Raw genomic sequence first — 27,949 nt, 5'->3', positions numbered from 1 at the left:
GCCCAAACTTTTGTAGTCAATTTATTAAATATTTTATTGATCAAACAATTAATAAAACTTATTTGGTAAGAAAATGTAAAATTGAAATTAACAATATCTATTAATTTGCAATATTGTTTCTATATTCATGTATTAACGTAATAACATAATATCGTGTAGAAAAGACATATTAATTAGGTAATAACATAATAGCAAAATTAGTAATATTATATATGGTATTCTATAATATAATTGCCTAATTGGTAAGATTACTATTTGCAAATTCTGTGAATTATAATTGATTAATTATATTCATAAATACTAATATTTAATATAAAATATAATAATTTTAGTATATACGAATTGATATTATTGTTAAAGAAAAATAATTAATTTGCAAAATGAAGAGTAAATAATGCAAGTAAAATGCGGGAGGTGGTGGGTTCGAGCCTCAGTGGAGGCAATACTAACTCTTGTGCTTCAATAGGTTGAGAAAGTAGTTATGAACAGATACTGCATTGTAATAGAGTTAGTAGTATTCCAAAAAAAATGCAAGTAAAATGCATTTTTTTAAAAAGAAAAAAGTGTAAAATATAATGGGATAGAGGGGCTAATAATAAGTACATTAAAAGACATTTTGGTAATGGAACGGAACAATAAATATAGAATATATTCATTCTTAAATGTGTCTATTAAAAATATCAATAAATAAAATAGGATAAGGAATGAAAATCAATTTTGAGGAAATATATTTAATCTATACTATATATAAAAGTAAAATCCTCCTATATCATTTTTCCGCCCAAACTTTTTTAGTCAATTAATAAAATATTTTATTGGTCAAATAATTAATAAAACTTATTTGGTAAGAAAATGTAAAATGAAAATTAACAATATCTATTAATTTGTAATATTGTTTCTATATTCATGTATTAACATAATAACATAATACTCTTTTCAAAAAAAAAACATAATAACATAATACCGTGTAAAAAAGACATATTAATTAGGTAATAACATAATAGCATAATTAGTAATATTATATATGGTATTCTATAATATAATTGCCTAATTGGTAAGATTACTGTTAGAAAATTATGTGAATCATAATTGATTAATTATATTTGTAAATACTATTATTTAATATAAAAATTGATTAATTATATTTGTAAATACTATTATTTAATATAAAATAATAATTATTTTAGTATATACGAATTGATATTATTGTTAAAGAAAAATAATTAATTTTCACAATGAAGAGTAAATAATGCAAGTAAAAGGCATTTAAAAAAAAAAAGTGCAAAATATAATGGGATAGAGGGGGTAATAATAAGTACATTAAAAGACATAACTTTATTTTTTTGGTAATGAAATGAAACAATAAATATAGAATATATATATATTCATTCTTAAATTGTGTCTATTAAAAATATGAATAAATAAAATAGGATAAGGAATGAATATCGATTTTGAGGAAATATATTTAATCTATACTATATATAAAAGTAAAATCATCCTATTTCATTTTCCCGCCCAAACTTGTGTAGTCAATTAATTAAATATTTTATTGGTCAAATAATTAATAAAGCTTATTTGGTAAGAAAATGTAAAATGAAAAATTAACTTGGTAATAGTGTTTCTATATTCACGTATTAACATAATAATATTATACCGTGTATAAAATACATATTACTTAAGTAATAACATAATAGCATAATTGGTAATATTTTATATGGTTTTCTATAATACAATTGCCATTATAATAGCATAATTGATAATATTCTAACCAAATAAATGTACACGTTCAATATTAGAATTTTTTTTATAATTTTATCTTTAATTTTATTATTTAAATATATAATAACAAAATATGTTATTCGTGTATCGTACGGATAATTGGGCAATTATTTGCTCGAATTCAAGCAAGGATAATATCAGAAAACATAATCGATCCAACCAATTTCATCAACTGCACAATATAATATTCGATATTATAATTTATATAATTATATATTGATCTAAATATTCTTAAAATATTATAACAAAATTCATTCCGTGCAACGCACGTAAGAAAATACTGATTTTTTAAAGACTTTTATCTTTGTTTAATTTTTCACATTTCTAGTTCTAGTTATTTTTATTTTGGTCTGTTTAACTCTAATGCTCTAATTTAGGATTTTGCCACTAAACTTTCTTCTCTTTATCTTTGTGACATATTATGTTGTTTTTTCTTACTGTCCATTTGCTCATTATGATTGTTGAATGTGTATATTCCTTAGGCCCCATCAATAACATCCATACAACATTTTACATCGTTGAGCTCCCATAATAGTTCTCACCTACTTCATGCATGAGATTCATTAAGGGAGTCCCATTTTTCTCTTCTTCTTTTCATACTTGTGCAGTTATACCCCCTATTGTGTTTTCTTTGCTCTTGCATTGAGGATGATGCAACATTTTAAGTGTGGGGGAAGGGATGAAATGGGTAATAGGTAGTGCAAAAATTTTTGTTTGAATGTTTTATCTTGGCAATTTTTCAAAGTATTTGTATCCAATCTTAGCATCTCTTGAATTTTGTTTCACTTTTTATATTTTGTTTCACTTTTTATGTTGAGTTTATGTTGAATTTCTATTTTTTTCTTAAAAATGACACTTACCAATTTTTAGAGTTTAGAGCCACACCTCAACACACACTTCACACATGAGACCATGCGATGATAAAGACACTAGTTACACCCCCACTCCATATTCCACCACATTCACCCTTCATTTATCCCTTAGGTGTAACCAAGTTGAACCAAACTTGTTCTCATTTATAACTCTTCAAGGCTAGCTCCTCTTGACCCACTGGTAGGGATGTAAACAAATCAAATATTTTTAATTCGATTCGTGATTCGAATTCGAATATTTTGATTCGAGTTCGAATCCGAATTTGAATACATATTTCGAATCAAATTTTATTCGAATTCGAATACGAATCAGAATATATTTGATTTGACTATATTCAAATATATTTGAATATATATATATATATATTAAAAATTTTAAAAATTAGTATATTAATAGAATATTAGTATAGTAGTATATTAATAGAAAATTTTATGTTATTTAAATTTAAATTTTTGTTACATTTTATCTTAATTTATTGGAAAACATGTAAAAAATAATAAGTTAGGCATTTTGAATTCAAATATTTGAGTCGAATCGAATACGAATAAAATTTTAGATTCGAATATTTATCGAATACGAATACGAATAGTTGTTAAAATAGTCGAATTTGAATCGAATAGTAAGGTATTTGACTTGATTCGATTCGTTTACACCCCTACCCACTGGTCTTACTTATTCTTGACTCAAGTGTGCACAAGTCCTTGGTTTGTTTGGATAGATTTGGTTTGATAGTCCAAAGTGAAGAAAATTTTTCATTAAGGCAAAATGAGAGTTTGCGAGGTTTACAATTGTTAATGCCATGTACTCTGCCTCTGAAGATGATCTAGATACAGTTGCTTGTTTCTTAATCTTCCATGAGATCAAAAAGTCCCCAAGGTAGATGCAATAGCTAGTTATGGACTTTCTGCTTTCTATACAGGTTGCCCAATCTGAATCAGAAAGCCCTTGCAGCTTAATGAGGGTTTGAAGAATAAAATAGGCATTCTCCAGGTGAACCTTTAAGGTACCTCAACACCCTGTGAGCTGCAACCATGTGAGCTGCAGCCAGATGACTGTCCCTTGATTTGTCCACAAATTGGCTCAACAGTTGCACCCACACAATTTTTTTCGATTAGCTTTTTGATAAAGTCATTTTGCATATAGTCAGCTACCAGCTAACAACTAATTTACCAAATATCTTTCTACAATAAGCCAATACTATCAACTAATCAAACCCAGTAACCCAGCTAACAATTATCCGCCAACAACTATTTACCAAATGCCCCCGTCCTCTTTTTGTCCTTCATACTCTCGGCTCTCCTCTCCACTCCAACCTGCAAAAGGTTTTTCTGCAAAAGGAAATGAACTATTGTACATTGGCCATATTGCAGTCTTTGCAACAACTACTTAGTTTGCATATAATCTTTCTCCAGGACCTTCAATTCAGTTCGGAAAATGGAAATAATGATATTAGTGGCTGATGAGACTCCAAGCATAACTAACTACAACCACATTAACTACATTCGTTCAGTGACATTCTTGAACTTAAGTGGCTGCATACATGTTCTAGACTTATAGCTAATTGCTAACAGCCAATACCTGTCCAACTAGGCAAAATGTGTGAACACATGGAAATTGGGGTGGAGGAAGAAAAGTATTGAGACTCTTCCAAGCATTCAAAATAACTAAAACAAAGATTGCCTGGGTGAAGCTTTCTTGCCTAGGGTTGCCTCCCAAACCAATGGTAAGAATGGTCCTTTCTTGTTCAAGTACTCCCTAACAGCTTTCTCATCAAGGTAATAGCCTTTTTGCCTCAGTGTTTGAATCATGTTTTGGGCATCCTCCAATGTTTTCTCCTTACAATACCCATCAACCAAACCAATGAACGTTGCTAAGTTAGGTGAATGTCCTGCCTCCAACATTTCCAGACAGAACATAAATGCGTCCTCCAATCTCTTTCCTTGGCAAAGCCCCTGGATCAAGATGCTATAAGTGAAAGCATTAGGAATAATGCCATTGCTTTGCATTTTTCGGAAAATTCTCACAGCATCATCATGATTATAAGCCTTGCAGAACCCCTCGACTACAGCAGTGTATATAACTACTTCCGGAAGGGTACCCTTCTCACGCATAATCCCAAAGAGCTTCATTGCCTCTTGAACCAATCCATCCTTGCAAAGCCCGTCAAGCATTGCTACAGCATTTGGAATCAACCCAGTTTCTTTCATTTTTTTAAATATCTCATCTGCATCTTGCAGTGGAGGTGGTGATTCCTCAGCAGAACTCTCAGTACTCTCTCCTTTGAGAGGATTGGTATGATTTGGGTCGCTTTTTTCATGGTCAAATCCAAGCTGAAATCTCTTGAGAAAATCTTCGCCACTACTAGCCTGTGGACTCTGATTTCTATCTTGCCCATCAAATCGGTTGAAACTAGCAGAAGGCCTCCTTGCCTGCCATTGGCCCCGGGGAATAAACGGGGGTCTTCTAGACTCATCTCTCAATGGCCTATTGGGTATAGGCTCAGGAGGAGAAAAGTTTGACTGAGGGGTATTTGGGTTAGGAGAGTTGGGAGTATTATTGTAGTGTTGATGATCATCAAATTTGACAGAACTACAGAATGAGCGTAATTTCAAGAGCTGAACACAGCAAAGGGATTCATTCAGCAAGAAGGAAAGACTATGTTGATGTTTAGAGTAAACACTGCTGCCTCTCATTCTCAGCAATGCTGCCATGTCTATTACCTGCAAAGTCTTGACCACGTTACGAACTCTTTGAACTGAATACGGGAAGGTTAAATTATCCGCATTCCAAAGTACAGCCCAACCAGGTAGCAGAAACTTCTATGGCTTTTACCCAAGAAGATTACCACTCTCTGTGACACCAAACGGATGGAAATACTCTTCTCACTCTTTGAATGCTTCTTTTGTCTGCAGGCAAACCAGAAAGAGTAAGACAGCATATGTGGGAACAGAGAAGCAGGATAATGAATTAGTACATACATTAGAAACATAATAAATGCTTCACTGGTTTATCTATAAGCAAAAACCTAATCTTAGGTACCATGACTATGCGCTCATTAGTCATTTGAATAACATATAGCTGCCAGAGAACCATCACCAATGCTTTTAATTTTTTTTGGGTGACGAAGGAAATCAGCAGTCACTACTCAAGGGAGTGCACCGGTAAACCCCGCCAAGGGACCTTAGCCGACAAGGAGGTAAACCAAAAACCCCGCCAAGGGACCTTAGCCGACAAGGAGGTAAACCAACAACCCCGCCAAGGGACCTTAGCCGACAAGGAGGTAAACCAACCTAGCTTCCAAGGGACCTTAGCCGACAAGGAGGTAAACCAACCTAGCTTGTAGCTCAAACCAAGAAGCCAATAGGCTACTCCCATTGAGAGTGAAACTTGTAACACTGTAGTTATCAAATCGAACAGCTGACCAACTTAGCTATGTTGGTCTAATCAATGCTTTTAATTTTGTTAGTAACAATGCCACTACTCTCTTCCTTACCATCAGAAAACTAGCCCTTTAGACATAATATATCTATAATCGGCTTAAACAAGGATTCAAAATCAGGAATTTGAAATCTTGAGGATGGAAAATTTAGGGCAAATCATGTAATTTTACTTGTACAGGCACTGGCAAGAATTTTGATTCCAATCGAACTACAAAAAACCGCGCCATTACTCAAAGGCACAATCAAACTCCGCCAAAACCCTATCATCAACAAATATAGCCAAACCCACCCAGTACAGATGGAAATAAATTGCATGCGATCGAAGAAATGAAGAAGAGAAAGATAGGACGTACCGTCAATGGCACTTAGCTTCAAGTTTCTTCTTGGCATAAAATTTGGCGTTCCGGCGTCGGAGTATATGGTGAGGGCTGAGGAAGATGGAATGAAATATTAGGGTCGCGTTTTTCTTAAAATATTCAACTATTCACTACGCAAGGAGTATCACTTTATTCTTTTACATATTTTCTTGAGTCATTTACAATTTTTTGTCATACTGTTATTGGGGCATTGTCAATTTTAATCTACTTAATTAATTTTTGCCATATTACGACTAGTCTTAATTAGTTCTTGTCATTTTTAGTTCATCGTTAAAATTTTCATCAAATGGTCGTCCTAGACAGGAGTATTTTTGGTCTTTTCATGCTTTGGTATCTCCTTACAAAGCCATGTGAGCCACATTACAAAGCCATGGCTTTCGCCGGACCTGTTCATTGGATGAAAATGTGTAAGGAAGACCATTACAAAGGGTATAGGAGATGATTAAATCATGAAAAGACCAAAATATCCCTATTTTGGACGGTTATTTGACGAAAATTTTAACGGTGGACTAAAAGTGGCAAGAACTAAATAAGATTGGCCGTAATGTGGCAAAAATTAATGAAGTGGACTAAAATTGACAATGCCCCAATAATAATAGGACCAAAAATGGAAATGACTCTATTTTCTTTAACCTTTTTTGTTAAACTTTTTAAATTTGTTCTTTATGCTTAGTAATATTTTTATAGAGTTACTTCCACCAGAGGTCCCTTGTGTTTGGTGGAAATTTCAGATTTAGTCCCAGACTATGATTTTTGTCATTTTACATCCCATACTATTATTTTTTGGACACTTTTAGTCCTTCTCAAGACTTTTTCTATTTTTAGTAAGGGCATTTTTGTCTCTTCATATTTTTCTTTTGTTATTTTTCATATTCGAACCGGTTTAATTGGTTTAAGACTTTAAATAACATCTAATTTTTAGTAATCATATTTTTCAACCGAATTTAAGTAAAGTTTTAAACCAATTAAACTTGTTGGAATCAAAAATAACAAAAGAAAAATATGAAGAGACAAAAATGCCGATACTAAAAATAGAAAAAGTCTTTAAAAAAAATAAAAGTGTCTAAAAAATAATAGTATGGGATGTAAAATGGCAAAATTGATAGTCTGTGACTAAATTTGGAATTGCCACCAAAGACAATGGACCTTTGGTGGAATTAACTCTATTTTTATACTATTTTACTGTTGAGATATTTCAAAGATATTTGTATGTCTCTTGGTGTTTTCTATGTGTCTCTTTCTTTTTCCAAAACCATTGTATTTATTGTTTTATATTTTCAATATCTTCATGGCACTATATAAGCATGCTAGTATTAAGGTTTGATGAGAACAATAACACATCTTGAATTTCTAAATTCTAGTCTCTCACTTAAATTTTTTATATAAACATTTTTCTTGTAACCCTCGGATAAAAATAAGAGTACACTAAGATATTAGGCTCCCTTAATTATTGTGTGGATCGTGACCCACACAGTGCTGTGTAGACCATAATAAAGAGTACATTTTTAATATACTAAAAGTACATTATTTGTATATTGGATTTACATTATATAAAATAATGTACTTTCAGTACTCAAATAATGTACTATACATTTTTAATATACTAAAAATATATTATTTGTATACTAAAAGTATATTACTACGTATTTGATAATATGGTCAACATAGTTGTATAAATCATGGTCCACATAATAATAATTGGTTTATTGGGGAGCCATTTATCCGTTTGGGCCATTGACTTAGGCCAGTTGGGCAGATTATCACTAGTTATGTCTTGGACCCAGGTCCACCTTGACGTCGTATTGGACCCAGGTCCTCGTTTCACATTTTTTTTAAAAAATAAAAATAAAAAAATTTAATGGTGGCTCCTCATCGCAACAGAACACAAACTCTACATTCACAGACCCTATACTCCACATTCACACATTACAGGGCTATATGTTTAGTAACTATATTACCATTGTTATGCATTCACACATTCAAAACTCTATATTCACAGGTCCTATACTTCATATTCACACCTTGGGAACTCCACATTCGCACATTACAATGCTACAAGTTGTTAGAACTCTGTTAACTCTACTACAGATTCACACATTCATAGCTCTACATTCACAAATTCTATACTCCACATTCACAATTTGAAACCTCCACATTCACACATTTCAGGGCAACTAGAACTCTGTTAACTCTACTACAGATTCACACATTCATAACTCTACATTCACAAATTCTATACTCCATATTCACAATTTGAAACCTCCACATTCACACATTTCAGGGTTATATGTTTAGTAAATTTAAAAAAAAAAAAAGAAAAAAAGATATATAGTGAAACGGCGTCGTATTAGACCCCACCTTGCAAAGTGGACCTAGGTCCACGGCATAATTTGCGGCAAACTATCTATTGGGAGAATAATCATTTTATACCTTCAATTATGTTATAGTGGTTAGATCAGTCCTTTAATTATATATGCTACAGCTCTGTTTGGCAAAGCTTATTTAGGAGCTTATAGCTTATTTTAAGCTACTAATAAGCTATAAGCTCTATTTGGTAATGTTCCTAAAATAAGCTAGTAGCTTAAAATAAGAGCTTATTTTTGAACGCTACCTAAGATAGCGTTTCAAAATAAGCTAATAGCTTCATAACTTTTTTTCCATCTTTAACCTTATTATTTTAAAGAAATAACATCATTTACCCTTCCCAATTAAAACCTTTTTGACTTTTTCTCTTCAATATGTTTGATTGTAATTTCAATTTGAATTTGTGTTTGAACATTGATTTTTGTATGAACTAATTTTATAAATTATAAACATTTTGTTTTACTTTATATGTTTTCAAATATATATTCTTACTTTATATTTTATTAAAATATATTGATTTCATTATTTTGTATTTTAATATATAAACAAACCTATTTAAATTTAATACTATTTAAATTGTACGAATATGTCCTTTTTAGTCTTTTTACATTTATCAGCTTATCAAAAAGTTAATTTTATCAAACACTTTTAATTATAACAGCTAGCTTAACAGCTCTTTAGATTTCGGCTTCGAGCTTATAGCTTTTCAGTTTTCAGCTACTTTTCAGCTTTCAGCTACCTTTTCAGCTAGGTTTGCCAAACATAGCCTACCAAATTTTGAGGAACTAAAATAGTCATTTGCCTTTAAAAAAAAAAATCATTTTCCTTTATTTATTTCATTTGTTTACTAACCAATTGCAGCCCGATTGTGCCATATTAAGGGCCCAGAGTTTAATATTATTAAAGAATTTTTTTAGTTTACAGGCTTAGCTATCACGAATGGGTATAAAGTTATTGTTATTATTTAGTTGACAAGTTTTTAGAACACTATCATGGATTTTGATTATTCCTTAATTGCAAAACTCATCCTCTAATAAAATAAGGGTTTTATTCCCTTCCTTCCTAACAGTTTCTCCAACTATTAATAATCCTTCACATTCCACCATACTACCAAACATGTAAAATACTTTCACCAAAATCCATTACCATTATCAATTATTGGATACCCATTCCAATTCCGATTCTCATGTGACTCGGTCATCGCTGGTCAGCGGAAAATGTCGCCGTTGGCCGGAAAATTCAAATGACCTATTAAAAATGGGTTAATTACTTTTTCTTTTTCTGATTTCAGTGACTTAATTACTTTGTTATTCCGAGTTCAGTGACTTATTTGGGGTTATTTGGGTTCGATGGCTTAATTGCTTGTTCCCAAATAGTACGATGGCGTAGTTTATCCCTATACCTAAAATTGGTTCCAATCTGCGGCAGTTCACATGTGGTTCGATGATTTCGCAGCAACCATTGTAATCTTCTTCTTCTCCCAAAAGGTTGAATCTCCAATCCCAATAGCCCTCAATGCCCTGGCCCGACAAAGCATATGGTAGAAGGTAATATCATGGTAACTCAGCAACCATTGTAATCTGATCAGCAGCTTGGTTAATTCAGCAGGCCAAGTCCTTCCTGAAAGCATCGAATTAGTTTTGGCGGATTTCTGGTTCGGCGGTGTTGGCATCGACAACAAATTCTACGCAGAAGGGAATGAAGTTGGGAGAAGAAAGGGTTTGGGGGGAAAGATGATTTTTTAAAAATGACAATTTTATCCTAAATTAATTCACTTGTTGAAAAAATAGTCATCGGTGGTTAGAATTTTGATCTGAATGATCAAATGTTATAGGAATTTAAAAGTCATGGGACTAAATATAAAAATTTTAATAGTCATGGACGAAATGTAGAAATAATCTCATACTCATGGGATCAAAATTAGAAATTTCTCTAAAAGGCTTTAAGAAGCTTCTATGTGCTTTTGCCTTTTCATTTTATTTTTATTACATATATAATAAGGTGATTAAATAGGTGAGACATGATTCTCATATCAAAAAATCACGAGTAATAAGCTAGCCGGTCCCGCAGGACAAGTGTAAGTGAGAGAGGTAGTACCTGTAAAAGTATAAATACTATGTTGAATGGATTCCAAAAGCAACAAAGCTAGATCCTCGCATGGCTCGATCGCGCTTCTAAATTCTAATTAATGAAATTGTCCAAAAAAAAAAAGATTTTTATTATATTGTTTAATAGATGATAATAAAATAATTCATTACTAATTACCATGGGCATTATTTACGATTACGATATCATCCTAAATAGACAGATAAATCATTCAAAGCAGCTTGCACGAGTAACTCAATTAGTATTTTAGTGATAGATTGTAAGTAAATTAAAGATGACAGGAGTTACACCGCGTATCCAACGATGTAGTGACCTCCTTGTGGATATTAGATATTCATCCTCCCACCCAAGAGGTCACTAAATTATGACCAGGAAGAATTTCACCTTTCTGTGAGCAAGATAATCATTCAAAAGATTAAAGTTAAAAACATAAAAAAATGTTATTGTGATTGTTATTGATGGATAAATCATGCACGAACCCGCCACAGGTCAACACGAAGACTGGGTCAAGGAGCAAGTGACCCGAGAGCACAACTCGGGTCTGAACGGACGAGGTCGGCTGGGCCGACCTCTGGGGGGTCATCATGGCCGAGCTCCATACTCGGCCAAGACCTCCGGGTCTTGGTTTGACGCGGTCCCCTCGATTTGAGACACGGTCCAGGGTCGTTAGAGGACTTCTCTCCGAGTAGTTGGGCCTAAAGCTAGTATAAAAACATGTAACTTTGTCTCCAAGACATCTACTTGGTCCGAGTAGTTATTGCATGAATCTATCATTTGTAATAGCGGTTTTGTAGTGACTTAATAATACAAGAATCTCCGTGATCATTTACCTTTGTCCTTTTATTACCCCGTTCTTTGTTTTATCCTATCTTGTCAACCCCCTAAAATCTTATTGGGTTTTATAATTCGGACCACCCGGGTTATTAAAATCCATCAACATATGTATTTAATTATTCATCAAAGTATATGCTTATGTGCAACATGCATTTTCAAATTCGATATAAGGAATTGTTGAATCGAGTTTGATATAAAATTTGAATCGAGACTGTGAGGTGTGTGTACACAGTTACTATCTAGTTTGTGTCTTAAATTATAAATAGTTAATACTATAGCAAGCTATGACAAAGAATTTCCACAGTGAGAAGGGGGTGAAGCAAACATATCAAATCCTCTAGTGTGGATTCAGACGAATTAATGATGGCAATAGAAGATGAAGGGGTTGCCACTAGTAATTTCCATGTCGTGGGGGTTCACATCAAGTGTTTTTGACAAGTTGATTTGATCCATTTGCATGCGATGCATAGTTTGTCAATGAGGAAAATGATCAAAACTAATGAGGAAAAAAGACTAACTCAATTTGAAGTTTATTTTACACAGAGAGCTAAGGCTAGGAAATGATGGTGCATTAATAATTCGATCATTGAGTGAAAGGTGAAAAGAGAATGGGGTTATTAGGAGGTATTCATGGAACAAATATACACTGAATTCTATTTATGATTGACAAATGTAATTTCATGCACAAGATTACAACGCGAAAAAGGTAAAAAGATTTAAATTCATATCAACTCAATTCAATTTACTAATTAATCATGTATTATTATAATATAATGTTGTCATATACAACTAGACTTTGAAAGTTTGTGTAATTAAGTTCATTAATGGGTGACACAATAATTGCACGAATACGATAAAGCCAAACATAGACACATATGTTAAGATTAATATGTTTGAGTTATAAATACGAACAGGAACACGATTTTTAAACAAGTTGAATCAAGTTTGATATAAAATTTGCTCGAGATTGTGAGGTGTGTGTATACACGATTACTGTCTAGTTTGTGCCTTAAACTATAAATAGTAAATACTATAGCAAGTTATGACAAAACATCTTCACAATGAAAGAGGGGGTGGGGGTGGGGTAAAGCAAACATATCAAATCCTCTAGGGTGGGTTCAGACAGATCAACGGCGGCAGTAGAAGACCTCTAGTGTGGGTTCAGACAGATCAACGATGGCAGTAGAAGACGAAGGGGTTGCGACTAGTAATTCCCATGTTGTGGGGTTCACATCAAGCGTTTCTGACAAATTGATTTGATCCATTTGCATGCGATGTATAGTTTGTCAATGAGGAAAATGAGCGAAACTAATGAGGAAATTTAAAAAGACTGATTCAATTTTGAAGTTTATTTTACATAGAGAGCTAAGGCTAGGAAATGCACATTAAATTCTATTTATGATTGACAAATGTAATTTCGTGCACGGGATTACCACGCGAAAAAAGCTAATTAAAAAGATTTAAATTCATATCAACTCAATCCAATTTACTAATTAATCATGTGTTATTGTAATATGTATAATGTTGTCATACACAACTAGACTTGAAAGTTTGTGTAATTAAGTTCATTAATGGGTGGCACGATAATTGCATGAATACGATAAAGCCAAACATGGACACATATGTTAAGATTAATATGTTTGAGTTATAAATATGAATAGGAACACGATTTTTAAATAAGTTGAATCGAGTTTGATATAAAATTTGCTTGAGATTGTGAGGTGTGTGCATGTATACACGATTACTGTCTAGTTTGTGCCTTAAACTATAAATAGTAAATACTATAGCAAGTTATGACAAAGCATCTTCACAATGAAAGAGGGGGTGGGGGTGGGGTAAAGCAAACATATCAAATCCTCTAGGGTGGGTTCAGACAGATCAACGGCGGCAGTAGAAGACCTCTAGTGTGGGTTCAGACAGATCAACGATGGCAGTAGAAGACGAAGGGGTTGCGACTAGTAATTCCCATGTTGTGGGGTTCACATCAAGCGTTTCTGACAAATTGATTTGNGAAATTAAAAAAGACTGACTCAATTTTGAAGTTTATTTTACACAGAGAGCTAAGGCTAGGAGATGCACATTGAATTCTATTTATGATTGACAAATGTAATTTCGTGCACGGGATTACCACGCAAAAAAGCTAATTAAAAAGATTTATATTCATATCAACTCAATCCAATTTACTAATTAATCATGTGTTATTGTAATATGTATAATGTTGTCATAAACAACTAGACTTGAAAGTTTGTGTAATTAAGTTCATTAATGGGTGGCACGATAATTGCACGAATACGATAAAGTCAAACATGGACACATATGTTAAGATTAACATGTTTGAGTTATAAATACGAACAGGAACACGATTTTTAAACAAGTTGAATCGAGTTTGATATAAAATTTGCTCGAGATTGTGAGGTGTGTGTATACACGATTACTGTCTAGTTGGGTGGGGGTAAAGCAAACATATCAAATCCTCTAGTGTGGGTTCAGACAGATCAACGGCGGCAGTAGAAGACGAAGGGGTTGCGACTAGTAATTCCCATATTGTGGGGTTCACATCAAGCGTTTCTAACAAGTTGATTTGATCCATTTGCATGCGATGTATAGTTTGTCAATAAGGAAAATGAGCGAAACTAATGAGGAAATTAAAAAAGACTGACTCAATTTTGAAGTTTATTTTACAGAAATTAAAAAAGACTGACTCAATTTTGAAGTTTATTTTACATAGAGAGCTAAGGTTAGGAGATGCACATTGAATTCTATTTATGATTGACAAATGTAATTTCGCGCACGGTATTACCACGCGAAAAAGCTAATTAAAAAGATTTAAATTCATATCAACTCAATCCAATTTACTAATTAATCATGTGTTATTGTAATATGTATAATGTTGTCATACACAACTAGACTTGAAAGTTTGTGTAATTAAGTTCATTAATGGGTGGCACGATAATTGCACGAATATGATAAAGCCAAACATGGACACATATGTTAAGATTAACATGTTTGAGTTATAAATACGAACACGAAGTAGAAGACGAAGGGGTTGCCACTAGTAATTCTCATCATGTTGTGAGGTTCACATCAAGTGTTTCTGACAAGTTGATTTGATCCATTTCGCATGCAATGTATAGTTTGTCACTGAGGAAAATGAGCAAAACTAATGAGAAAAAAAGACTAACTCAAATTGAAGTTACTTTATTTTATAGAGAGAGCTGAAATAGGAAATGATGGTGCATTTATAATCCGATCATTGAGTGAAAGGTGAAAAACGAGTGGGGTTATTAGGAGGTTTTCGTGGAACAAATGTACATTTTAAGTTCTATTTATGATTGATAAATGCACTTCATGCAGTGTCTCCAAAAAGATAAAAATATTTGAATTCATATCAATTCAATCCAATTTACTAATCACATGTTATTGTAATATGATGTTGTCATACACAATTAGACTTGAATTTTGTGTAATTAAGTTTATTAATGGGTAACACGATAATTGCACGAATACGATAAAGCCAAACATGGAAACATATGTTAAGACTAACGTGTTTGAGTTATAAATACGAACAAGATTTTTAAACAAGTTGATATAATGGAAACATTAGTTCACAAGTTTTAGTCCAAGTGAAATGGCATCACACAATAACATTTTAGAATGGTAATATAAATTTTTTTTAGAAAATAAAAGTTTAATTTTTATTTTTATTTTATTTTACTATTAGATCCAACAAAATAGCAAATATATCTAATTCATAACATACTATAATATTCATAAAATTATAAAATACGGAGTAATATCTAAAAATCATAATTGATGCTAATATTTTACAAGTTAAATGGGTTCTTAACATCTTAAACAAATTGGCCCGTTAAAACACAAAAATAAAAAGTTCTTAATGGTCGAACCCATTATGGACTTGGAATACATTAAAACTAAATACTAACAAGTTATTTTCACCGTCTAATTTCGTGTCATGTATAAACAAGTCTAGTAAAAAATTGTAAGGTTTATCCACAACAAAACACTATATATAGGGAGGGGGTCAAATTACAACAAAGTCCTCCTATAAAAAGTGAGGGGTAATTGTAGCGGTCAATTAAGGTTCATTAATAGTTGATGGGTTCAGTAAATTAAAAAAAAATATAAATATAAATTGAGTTATTTTATAATTATTGTAAACTTTTAAATTTATAATATTTATAAAATTAAACCCTACATCTAATTCATTTATTTTCCAACAAATCTTAACTGTTGATCTACCCAAATGGATGGATCATATTAGTGTTTACCTTTTACTTGAGAGATATTCTCCATAAACTCTCCCATACATATTTTATAGTTACGTTTCCTTATTTAATTATTTAGGGGTGGTATTTGCAAAAAAAAAAATAATAATAAATAAATAAATTATTAGGGGTGGTTTGATAATTTTTCATACCTGACTTGAAGTAATGTTGGTGAAATGTAGAATTTGGTCAAAATTTTGTAAGTGCACAAGGCCAATTGCAGTAATAAAACTCACATAGTATTTTGGGATGTTTAATCAAATAAATATAATACGGTATGGGCAACCCTAGTCATGTTGATTGGACTATTGATTTAGTAATTATAAGATTTTGTTTACTTTCTTCTGGTTATTTGTCTTATCCTTTACACTTTACAGAGGTGAAGTCTTCACCCTTGAGATCCCCGTTGCTGCCAAATGCAATTTAGCAAGCTTGCATTTCAACGAGGAATCAGAAGAAAAGCAAAAATGACTTATTCTTTTCCACCTCATCTTTTCAGGTTGAGAATAGCCTTTAGCACATTTAACTCCAATTCCAAAAAAATTGTGACTATAAGGTTTTATTTCTTTTTTGATAATGTATAAGGTTTTATTTCAACACACAAACTTTGATTATATGAGTGATGTAATAATGATATACTATAAAATCTCGGATTATGTTAGAAAGAGTCATAGCATTATAGCATACCAATTGATCATATCCATGCCTATTTACAACCATACTTAGAGAGCATTTGAAACAAGTTAAAGATTACTAGTCTACAAAGAAAAACTATTATAGTGATAATAGACATCTATGTCACTAAAGCAAACAACATATCAGTTTCAGAGACTATTGTGAGCTGGATTTCTTGCAATATCAAACTGTGTATACACTAAGATGTTGAGTTTGATCAGATTAATGATGTTGTGGTGTGAGGTGTAGTATGACGAATATCAGGCAGATCCGAACTAGTCGAAAATCTGAGCCATCTTTTCTTCTCGACATGCTTAAGACACGGCTGCATTGCCAGCCCGATGGCGACTGCAACGAGGCTTACGATTGCAACTTTAGCCGAAGAGAACGCCAAGACGACGCATATAAGCAAGGTAGGCGGTATGCACATCAGAAAAGCTCCAATTGTGCCAAAGGGTATCTTGTATGGTCTCGGGGTGTTTGGCTGCTTAATTCTCAGCCAGATGAATGCTATGAACTCAAGTATCATTCCAAAGCTGTAGAGGAAATTCTCTGCTGCTATAATCTCCTGAAAGCTGAGCCAGGAGAGTATGATCACCCCGGATGCTGAGAAGAGGATCCCGATCAGTGGGGTTCCATGGCGAGACCTCCTCGCGAAGAACTCGGGGAGCATCCCTCGTTCGGCCATGCCAAGAAGCTGAAACGAGTCGCTGCTCATCTCGGCCACGAACATCCCTATGTTCGACACGGCTGCAGCCCCTTCAATCCACCATCTCAGCCACGCCCCGCCTATGATTTTCGCCACGTCCGAGAAGTACCCATCGGTCCACTGATCGCGCTGGAGAGGAACGGCTCCCGTCCCGGTTAAAACCGGGAAGAAGTACCCCAAAACCACCAAAATCATAGCAAAAAACAGAGCCCTTGGCAGGGTTTTCTTAGGGTTTTCCACTTCCCCTGCTAGTGTACTTATTGAGTCCCAATAATTAAGGTTCCAAAACAGAGTGTTGAGATATAAATTCCAATCTACATTATGAATATCTGCTACTAACCATCTTTTAGGCCTTATCTTGGGAATAGAAATCAGCCCCATAACCACAAAGGGAAGAATTGAGAACACCCCAAGGATAACAGCAAAGAATCCCACAATAGTTAAACCCCTATAGTTCAAGAAAGTGAGCACCACAGTCAAACCCAATACTGCTGAAACCCTAGGAAGGCCACCACCTAAAGCTGGGATCTCTGATTTGAGATAATCAAGAAACATAACAGGATAAAGTGCATTATCAATAACCCCACTCAGCCATTTCATCCAACCTTGCTGGAATCCCCAGTAAGGGCCCAAAGCAGAAGAAACCCACACCACATATCCACCATTTTCAGGGAACATTGTGCTCATCTCAGCCGTTATGAGAGCCTCTGGGACACTCCATATGAGTGGGAACAACAAGAACCCAAGAAGAGCAAGAAGGGGGCCCGCTGCCCCCACGCTATCCTCCACACCAAATGGCCCTCCCGATACTTCGTAGAAGATGATAAAAACTAAGGGCAAGAGTGAAACTTTCTTGCCTCTGTTTTGTCTAGGAGGAGGAAGAGGAAGAGGAACTTCACTAACCACTGCGAATTCTGAGCCATTACGTTCCCCAGTTGAAGAAAATGGGGTGTCTCTATTAGGTGTACCCCTCGATTTCTGCATTCATTAAGACAACAACACAACCCAAATCAGAACAACAACATTTTCCTGCAGAAACTAATTTGTTTTTCTTCTATTAAGAGTCATAAAATATGAGAGAACATATGGATTTATATGACCATTGGTTAGAATAATTAGTTGAAGTATGATTTCATTCATGTGCATTATAACTCGATTGAGTAATCCTAACTCAATTTTAGTCTTAGTTTGTAACATGGTATAAAAGCCTGTTCGGTCTCATTTTTCATTTCAAGATAGTTTGTAACATTTTCAAAGCCCCAAACCAATGGTGCCCCACAAATCAACCCTTAGTGCACCACTCAACGGGGTGTCAAATCCGTGGGTCATAGGGAAAATCAACGGGTTTAATAGATCCATCGTTGGTGTCTAACAGTACTGCTCAAAGGGCCTATTGAACCCAATGCACTATTTTCAACCACTTAGTAGTGCAACATGAACCGAAGCTTAGTGCACCACAAATCCCAACACTTAATGCACCACAGAAACATACATGATGCACAAAATTACCAAAATGACATTGCGCTTTTTCCATTTCCATTGATTTTCAATCACTTGTGGTGCACCACATAGCATCGCATAGTGCACAACAAATCGATGTTTAGCGCATCATAGATCATCACTTTGTGCACCATACAAATACACATGGACCAAAAAATTATAAAAATATCATCGCATTTTTTTTTTCTTTTCATTGATTTTCAACCGTTGATCTGAGCTCATCCGATGGAAGAATATTACCGCATCTGACCTGAATTCTATATATATAACATGGTGGGCCAAATGAGATTCTATACAAATTTTGTATATAAACACCGCATCCAATTTGATTCATTATAAGTTTAATATTTTAAGACTCACCCTTAACTTATCATTTGCTATCACCGAAAAGATCCCCGTCCATCCAAACTCATAAAATTTTTATATTATACATCTTTATTTTATTTTATACCTTTTTTTTACATGACAATCAATCATAATACTATTGTATAATTTTTTTTTCTTCCTTTTGTAACATTCTACTCTAATAAGAAGTGAATGATGAAACGACCACATCTATTATTAAAGGGATCCACAACATATTTCACAATGAACATTTCTTCATTCATTTTCAAACATATATCATGTTGTGCCGAGGCTCAAGTATAGATGCAAATGTGCAATGCAATGCGCCTTATTGAGGTGCCGGGTCCACCTCTGGCCCATTAAACATACATGCAAAAAGTCAACTGCATATTGGTCCACTCTAACACTATTAACAATACAAATAACTTATCTAAAATATAGTTGACATTAGTACAAGTAATATGCATAGTTAATTGGTTGAGTGCTTTGGGTACGTAGTTATATATATACACACACACGACACACATGTGTGCGTGTGCATAGACATATAAAAATTGTTTAGTATTATATATATTGGTTATGAGTTGTTTGGTAAATAGCTGTTAACTGATTATGTTAGTGGGTTTGATTAGTTGATAGTATGCATTAGCTGATTATAGAAAAGTGTTCAGTAAATTAGCTGTTAGTTTATAGATGATTACATGTAAAATGATTTTCTAAAAAAACTGATCGAAAAAAGTTATTTTGAGCAATTTTTTAAATTTTAACATTTTGGAGCAATAAACTATTACAAAAAACTAAACACTCATATTGATTGTTTAACATCCAGATTTCTATGTGTGCTTTGGGAGCCAGGAGGGGTGGCCTAGTGGGCCCCTCAAAGTTTGAAAATGAAGATAGCAAAATAAAATTATAAAAATATTTGGCAAAAAGAAAAAAAAAAAAAGTTCGAACTCATAATGACGCATATACATTCAACATATTAATTAATTTGCACCACATTTCATAATAAGAAACATAAAGTTGCACATGCTAATAATTATGGGAGAAATGTGTTACTTTTGGACCACATCTTTATTTCTTGTGCTAATTAAGCTTGAATAATATATTTTCATCTAAAAAATGTAAGATACTGCATAATATTGTGTGTTTTATTTAATAAAATAATGTTAAAACTTTTCAATTATTTATAAAAATATATAAAAGAAATATAATTTTACCAAATACAAGACCGATGTACATTTCCAGGCTTCCAGCACCCCTCACACGTTCTTTTTATTTCATACCAAAAGAACTTTTTAATTTTTTAAATTAAAAAAATGTTATTTTTTTATATAGAAATTTTTGTGTGAAATTTTAAATTTTTAGATATTGGCCCTATTTGATAACATAGTTAGCTTATTAGTCAATTTTGGTTTGTTTAATTACTATTAACTGTTTGACTTGATTAAACAACCAATATAAGTGTTTGGTTAATCAACTTTTTATAATAGTTTATTGCTTCAAAACGCTAAAAATTTAAAATGCTGCTCAAAATATCTTTTTCGATTAGCTTTTTGAGAAAAATAAATTATACTCTTAAATGTCATTTTGCATATAATCAGCTATCAACTAACGACCAATTTACTAAACATATTTTTAGAATCAACTAATATTATCAGCTAGTCACATCCGCTAATAGCTATTTGTCCCGGGCGGTATAAGATGGGGAAGTGCGTAATTGTGAAGACCACGTGACCCCAAAATGGTGTGTCATCACGCTATGCAACAATAACGTAACCAGAAATGAAGGGATGTGAAGTTAGCTAAGTGCATGATTATCGCCTACGATTCATTATAAAAAATGCAACACATCAACAATATGGTTTTTTTTTTTAAAAAAAAAAAAAAGAAAAACTCTTATTATCAATTACTTATGACCTGATCAACTCCACCACAAGCTAAAAGAAAATTTAATATAATGGGCAAATTCTCCTATGAAACTGTCTCATAAATCCTCATTCATGAGACGAGTCAAGATTTTTGATAAGTATTACTGTATATTTTTTCACACAAGTGTTACAATTTTCATCATAAGCAACTCTTCAACCGTTGAGCTCTTAATATTATATTTTGGTTTAGAAATATTACATTTTTCATTAAAGTTATTACATTTTTTGTTACAAGTATTAGATTTTTTCTCATAAATAACAATTAAACAATTTATTCATAATTAATACAAAGTATTATATTTTCCTCATGACTAATTATTTAACCATAAATATTACATTTTGATTTAAAAGTATTATATTTTTCTTTATAAATAAGGAACAATTTATTTCATGATTAGTATTCTGATATTACATTTTCTGGCATAAGTATTTGTTTAACATTTTATAAGAATAGTTTTAGTAGGTGGGAGTTGTCAGGTCAGATGATATATCTATGACAACCGAAACAATAATATAACATCATTGATACGATCATAAATAATCTAAAATACAATTTGACACAAAACAATTTTTTCCTAAGTTTGACTTTTTTTTAAAAAAAATACACATAAATATTATTTCAATGTTTTTTTTTTTACTTTAAAGATTATTATATAGCTAGTGGAAGTGTGGAACACAGACTGCTGGACTTCAACTTTAATGTAGTCAATAAATTCCGTACGTTTCTACTTTTAATGAAACAGTTGGATTGCGCTGTGTTATCCTAATCCCTCACGCAACTAATTAACTAAAACCAACTAATTACAATCCTATTATCCTAATCAACCAAAAAAAAAAAAAAACAAAACTCTTAATTAGCCTATCTTCGACTAAATCACACGATTGTGCCATCTCGTGTCCCCATTCAACTACCCCTTAGACTATTCGGATCAATTAAATTGCACTACTCTATCATACTGATCTAAAATATCATTCAATATTGTTCGTTTCTAAAAAATCACATTATTTATAGTCCTGATATGACTATTTTTGTGTTATTAACTGATTTATTATTATTAATTATTACAAAATTAACTCACTTTATTTTCCCTTATCTTTACTTAGTAAGGAAAGAAAGTATGACGAGAATATATACGTTTTGAGTCAATATTATTTTAGTAATTTTTTATATTGACAAACTTTTGTTTAAATATTGTGTTTTTTGTTGCTTTTGGTCATCTAGTAGATTTTTTTTGGTAAATGACTATTTTGAGACAAGGTAAAGCAAATGTAATTTCATAATTTGATCCTCTTAATAAGTCATTCCAAATTTGAAAAAAGAAAAACTTAGTCATCCAAATTATTCCAGCACTAAGTATAACGTTAAAACCAATTAATTAGGCTCCTAATTACGGTGAAACTCTTAATTACAGAAGAACAAGCGAGCTACTTTCTGGGAGCCGCCATGTTCATACAGGAAAAAGATTCAAAAGAAGGAGAAAATTAAAGCCGAATCTGATCGAAACAGACAATTGAGGAAAAGGAAAGGCGATTTACCTCATCATGGTTGTTGTCAGAGCAATTTTTTACAGCAGATGTTGGGTGGAGCTGTGGTTGTTTGTCGTGAGCATTGGTGGGGATCATCTCAACGGTGGACGGCGGCCCGCCGTCGTCTGACCCAATCGGCGCCATTTGAGTTGAAGCTGTAGTTGTCGGCTCTGAATGTCAGGGAACAGGAGTGAAGCATAGCAGTGGAAGAGCAGAAGACAGAGATGAGCAATAAGGAGGAGACACTCTTAACATGCTACAATTATGATATATGATCTCAGGAGTGGTGGGTGGGGTGGGAGTATATGGGCTATGAAATTCACCACACAGAGAGAGAGAGAGATGAGATAAGTAATAAATCCAATAATGGCTATTTTAGGGGGTGTGCGTGTATAAATATATAGAGGTCAAATCAAATGAGAGTTACCTCTTATTTTATTTTCAAAATGTTGAATCCAACCCCAAAGGTCCCAATGCCTCGATCTGACAAAGCATTTAGCAGGATGTAAATCATGGTAACTCAGTTGAACCACGGAAGCTAAACATTTATTTACTGCACAGCTTTCTTCCCAAACTTTACTCCTGTGACTCCCATGCGGGCAGAATTACCTCTTATTGTGTTGTTCCACTAGTAGCAGTGTGAGAATTTCTTAAAATGAGGAGCTACTTGTGCGCAGTGAGCAAAAGTCTACCAATTAAGTCACCATAACTAATCCCTTCACAAACGGTCGAGTTAGAACGCCTGGATAGGCGATTTCACCTTTTGTCACAAGTAAAGTTTAATTGTGAATGATTGTGTGGATAAGTAAGTGTGCACCTTGAAAACACTTATTTTTGTAATTAATTTTGTAATTAGATCTGTGCATCATGTAATGTCTTATTATTATTATTTTCTTTTTAAAAATGAGGTGATATTTTTGATATTATCACCAACTCTATTACTATAAAATCTATAACATTATACTCTGCAGTCCAGGGCCAATTTTTTTATTTGCTTGGCCCTGTGTTGATAAATAAGTGAGGTCATATCAAAGTATAAATAAACTGCGAATTGAAGAAAAATTGCAAAGAGAAAAATGCAAAAAATCTAATTTTGGATCAATATAACCACAAATACATATACTGACTATTAGGCCAGAGCTGGACTAAAGACCTCCAAAATTTTGGGGCCCTATGCGATCACACATCTTGCACGCCCTAAAATCCAGTCCGCTCTGCACTTCTCATAATTTTTCAAGAATACACATAAACATTTTCGGATAAGTTTCAACGAGTTCTGAAGACAACGTTTTTCAAATGAGATAACGTAATGCTTCCTCACTAAAAATACGGCGAGACAATATTAATTGGGTAAAAAAAATAACATATGGTACTAAATTATGGTATATTTGATAGGGTTTTCAAAAAAAAAATGGTATATTTGATAATAAAAAAATGCAAAATGTGTTTTCGAAATATCTAAATATAAGAACAAGACAGATCCACGGACTTGTATACCTATTTTCAATTAATAATTGTACATGCATGAGACATGATCAGAGGGACCTAGCTATTAACAATCATACGTAACAGTCTCACGGGTCTCAATCCGTGAGGCGGATCGTATCTTTGATTAATAGGTTAAATTGTTGATTAATAGGTCGTATCTTTGACCTTATTAATCAAAGATTCGATCCGTTTCACAAATTGAGACCCGTAAGATGGTCTAACACAAGTTTTTACTCTCAATCATTATTGTGCGGATCATACTATCACATAATGTTTATTCATAAATAATGTATTTTTAGTATATTAAAAATAAATATTATATTGCTCTCAAAAAAATAAATATTATATTAAAAAATACATTAGTTTAGTACTAAAAGTACATTATTTTATTAATGTACATTCAATGCATGAATAACGTACTTTTAACATGGTAAAAATGTACTTTTTGTTATAGTCCATACAATACTGCTTGGACTATGGTTTATACAATAATTTGCCGACTACTAATAAACATGGTCAATTTCAGCAAGTTGTCTTCGTAAATATCTTGGTACGTTTTGTATTTTTCCTTCTTGTTGCTATCTTAAATTTTCATTTATATATTTCTTAATTTTCATATTTCATCATTTTTAAACAAATTATTTTCTTTAAGATTAGATTTCACAATTTTCTTTCGTTTACATTATGATTGACGGTTTGTACTTTTCCTTGTTGTTGCTTTCTTTTTCATTAGTTTAATAATTTCCGTATTCTTTGTTTTTAAAACTCATTTTTTTTTGAGGAAATTAGAAGTAAGATAAAGCTGAAATTCCGGAAAACAAATTAGGCCATCCCCATCTGTGTGTTTTGAAGTGATTTTAGAACAGTAATAACTTAATGATAAGTTTTTTTATAAATGGGAAGGGTTGATTTTGGGGAGTGTTTTTATCCTGCAAATATGTGGGTTTTGGTAGAGAATGATAAGGCCCACTATGGGGGAATATTTGCGCCTCGCGTAATTACTTTATATATATATATAATTTTTTTTTTTTAGTTTTTCTGTTTTGTTTTATTTTTTCTTTTTATTTTTTCCCTCACCACCCCATTTTCTATTTCCTAATCATACTTACAAAAATTACTCAAAAAACACACCAAAATTTTAACTATTGAGGAAAACCTTATACAATTATGATGTAAGTCATGTAACTGAATTTCATTCACGAGGATCGAGAGGTGATCGTGGTTGATGGCAAATTTATCGAGGATCAAGTACCAACATGGACTATGAAGTAAACGGAATCATTTGATTTTAATTTTAGAAAAAAAAAATTATTACTGATTGTATGAGCTCTATTTTTTAGTTTTATTTTTTCACACGCATTAGTTTTATTATAGTAATGTTGAAGTGTCTTTGCTATCTCGTCTATATTTTACGCACAATAAGTTTATTATAGCAATATGAAAATATTATTTTAATTCTACTACAATTTCATTTGACAATATACATATCTGTATGAACTATATTATTTAGTTTTATTTTGAGTCATTTCCATTTTTTGTCCTACTGTTATTGGGACATTGCCAATTTTAGTCCACTTCATTAATTTTGTCACATTGCGGCCAGTCTTATTTAGTCCTTGTCACTTTTAGTCCACGGTTAAAATTTTTGTCAAATAACCGTCCAAAACAAGGATATTTTGGTCTTTTCATGCTTTGATCATCTCATTTACCCTTGCAGTGGTTTTCCTTACACATTTTCATCCAATGAAGAGGTCCGGCGAAAGCCATGGCTAAAATCAATAATTAAGGGACCAACTTTGGTAAAATTTTAACATTTTTGTTAAAATATTTGATTTGACATTTTTGCCCTCAATTTTAACACCTATTTAACATTGATTTAACGGAAGGACCAAAATTGGTACAAAATCAATAGTTAAGGGACCAACTTTGGTAAAATTAAAAGTCGAGGACTAAAATTGGTAAAAGTCAATAGTCAAAGGACCATTTCTGGAATTAACTCTTAAAGTTTTTGTCATTCTCCTTTGGTAAAGAGGGCTAACATGTAATTTTGTCATTTAAACATCTTGCCCCAACATGTAATTTCTCACACTCTTTTGTAAACCCTTTTAATTGAATGATAAAATTACATATTAGTCATATTTAATTTATTAAATTGTGGAATGACAATTTTAAAAGGAAAATTAATTGTATGTGGCTAACGAATGAAACTCGATGATGTAATGTGATAAAATAGAAAGAGTATGACTAAATATGACAATGTCATAATGATTGATCGATGACTAAAAATGTAATTTGCTCTTTCTCAAAAAAAAAAAAAAAGAAGTAATTTGCTCATTCGAGTTTTCTCTTTTTTCTTCCCTTCATAGTTGAAGAGTCTTGACTAATTTGCGAGCACTTTTCGATCCTCATGAATAATATTTTTTGTTTTTAAATATACAACAATGGTATACAAATTCAACTTAATTAAGATCATCCTCAATAATAGTGATTTTTTGAAGGTTTTTGGCCAGCCATATAAGATGAAGAGAGAGTGAGAAAAAGAGGAAAGTAACTGTCAAAAAAAAAAACAAAACAAAAAGTAATCAATAATGCGCCTAGAGGGCGTGCCTAGTGCGTGAAAAACACGCGCACCAGAAGACTTTAAAAAAATCAATACGAGACTCACAAAAAATCATTTCTGTAACTTTTTTCTCAATTCTCTCTCCTATAACTCACACCCTCTCTCATTCAAGTATGCAAAAACAATTCAATAGTTGCTCTAAGATATCATAGCTTACAAATAAGTCAATTAGCATAATGTGCAACCACTATTAATATATTGTATTAAAGTAACTCACATACTTCTATACTTTTTTTTTTTAGTTCACATACTTCTATACCTATCTTCTACTATAATAAAGCAGAACCCTATGGAAAATGAAAATAGATAAAAAGTTCCCGCCTAAAAGAAGCTGCATCTTGAGTGGAAGGTAATTAGTGACAGCAGTAAACATCTATAATAATTGAGCCCACACAAAATGCAGGCGTTTTAATTCCTTTTGTCTTGAAACTGATATTTAAATGTCAAAACTTGAAAGGTTGCTTAAAAGCTCTTCGTATACTAACTATTATTTAAGTCATTAATACATGTGTGAACACAAAATGAATTTAAATGGGAAATGACTGTTGAAATCTTCAAAATTAATACTGTGGATCAATAAATGTTCATTTTTAATATATTAAATGTATATTATTTGTGTATTGAATATTTATTATTTGATGATATCTCAAATAATAAATCTTCAATACACATAATATAACTTCAAAAATGTACCTTATATCAATGGTTCACCTTATAAGGTGAATCATGGAAGTCCATGACTCCATGACATAATGATTACTATGTGAGTTAGAAGGATTCAAAGGCCAACTCATAGGCTAATATTCAAGCATGAAACTATGACCATCTATTTGAAATGATAATCAAGATCAAGATGTCATCACACTACACGGTAGTTGACAAAATATGTTTGATTTCATTTAGCTTTTAATTAAATATTAGAGTTAATACCATCTGTGGTCCTATGGCATAGTGATTTTGCCATGTTTAATCCTAAGCTTTCAAAATGACCACATGTAGTTCTTCGACTTTCAAACTGTTACCATCCGTGGTTCAAATTGACCATTGCTATGAAATTTTAAGTACCCATGGTCCTTCCAAGAGAGCCACGACTGA

The 27,949-nt window shown here is 32.5% G+C and overlaps 2 protein-coding genes across 3 annotated transcripts in view; both read right to left on the bottom strand.

The window, feature by feature from the left end:
* Window positions 1-4,024: 4,024 nt before the first annotated feature.
* The window catches only part of LOC116003031 (pentatricopeptide repeat-containing protein At4g38150-like), a 36,183-nt gene continuing 12,258 nt past the window's right edge, over window positions 4,025-27,949 (bottom strand). Inside the window, exons 5-6 of one of the 2 annotated variants that reach the window (XR_004094589.1) lie at window positions 5,373-5,558; window positions 5,128-5,267 (exon numbers count right to left, since the gene is read on the bottom strand). Coding sequence is in view for 1 of the 2 variants with exons in the window: in XM_031243214.1 (XP_031099074.1) it covers window positions 4,317-5,363 (1,047 nt within the window). In the remaining variant the exon portion in view is untranslated. Of the gene's footprint in view, window positions 5,559-27,949 lie in introns of both variants that reach the window. The other variant, XM_031243214.1, reaches the window with a different exon arrangement.
* Window positions 16,713-23,101, bottom strand: LOC116003029 (probable polyamine transporter At1g31830). Its single transcript, XM_031243213.1, has 2 exons — window positions 22,756-23,101; window positions 16,713-18,421 (listed from the first exon to the last, which is right to left on the bottom strand). The coding sequence occupies exons 1-2, from the start codon at window positions 22,888-22,890 to the stop codon at window positions 16,952-16,954; spliced, it is 1,605 nt and encodes a 534-aa protein (XP_031099073.1). The 5' UTR covers window positions 22,891-23,101; the 3' UTR covers window positions 16,713-16,951.

This window comes from Ipomoea triloba, chromosome 13 (genome assembly GCF_003576645.1).
Source record: "Ipomoea triloba cultivar NCNSP0323 chromosome 13, ASM357664v1".
Lineage (NCBI taxonomy): Eukaryota > Viridiplantae > Streptophyta > Magnoliopsida > Solanales > Convolvulaceae > Ipomoea > Ipomoea triloba.
Note: the sequence above shows the minus strand (reverse complement) of the source record. Positions and strands in the feature narration are given on the sequence as shown.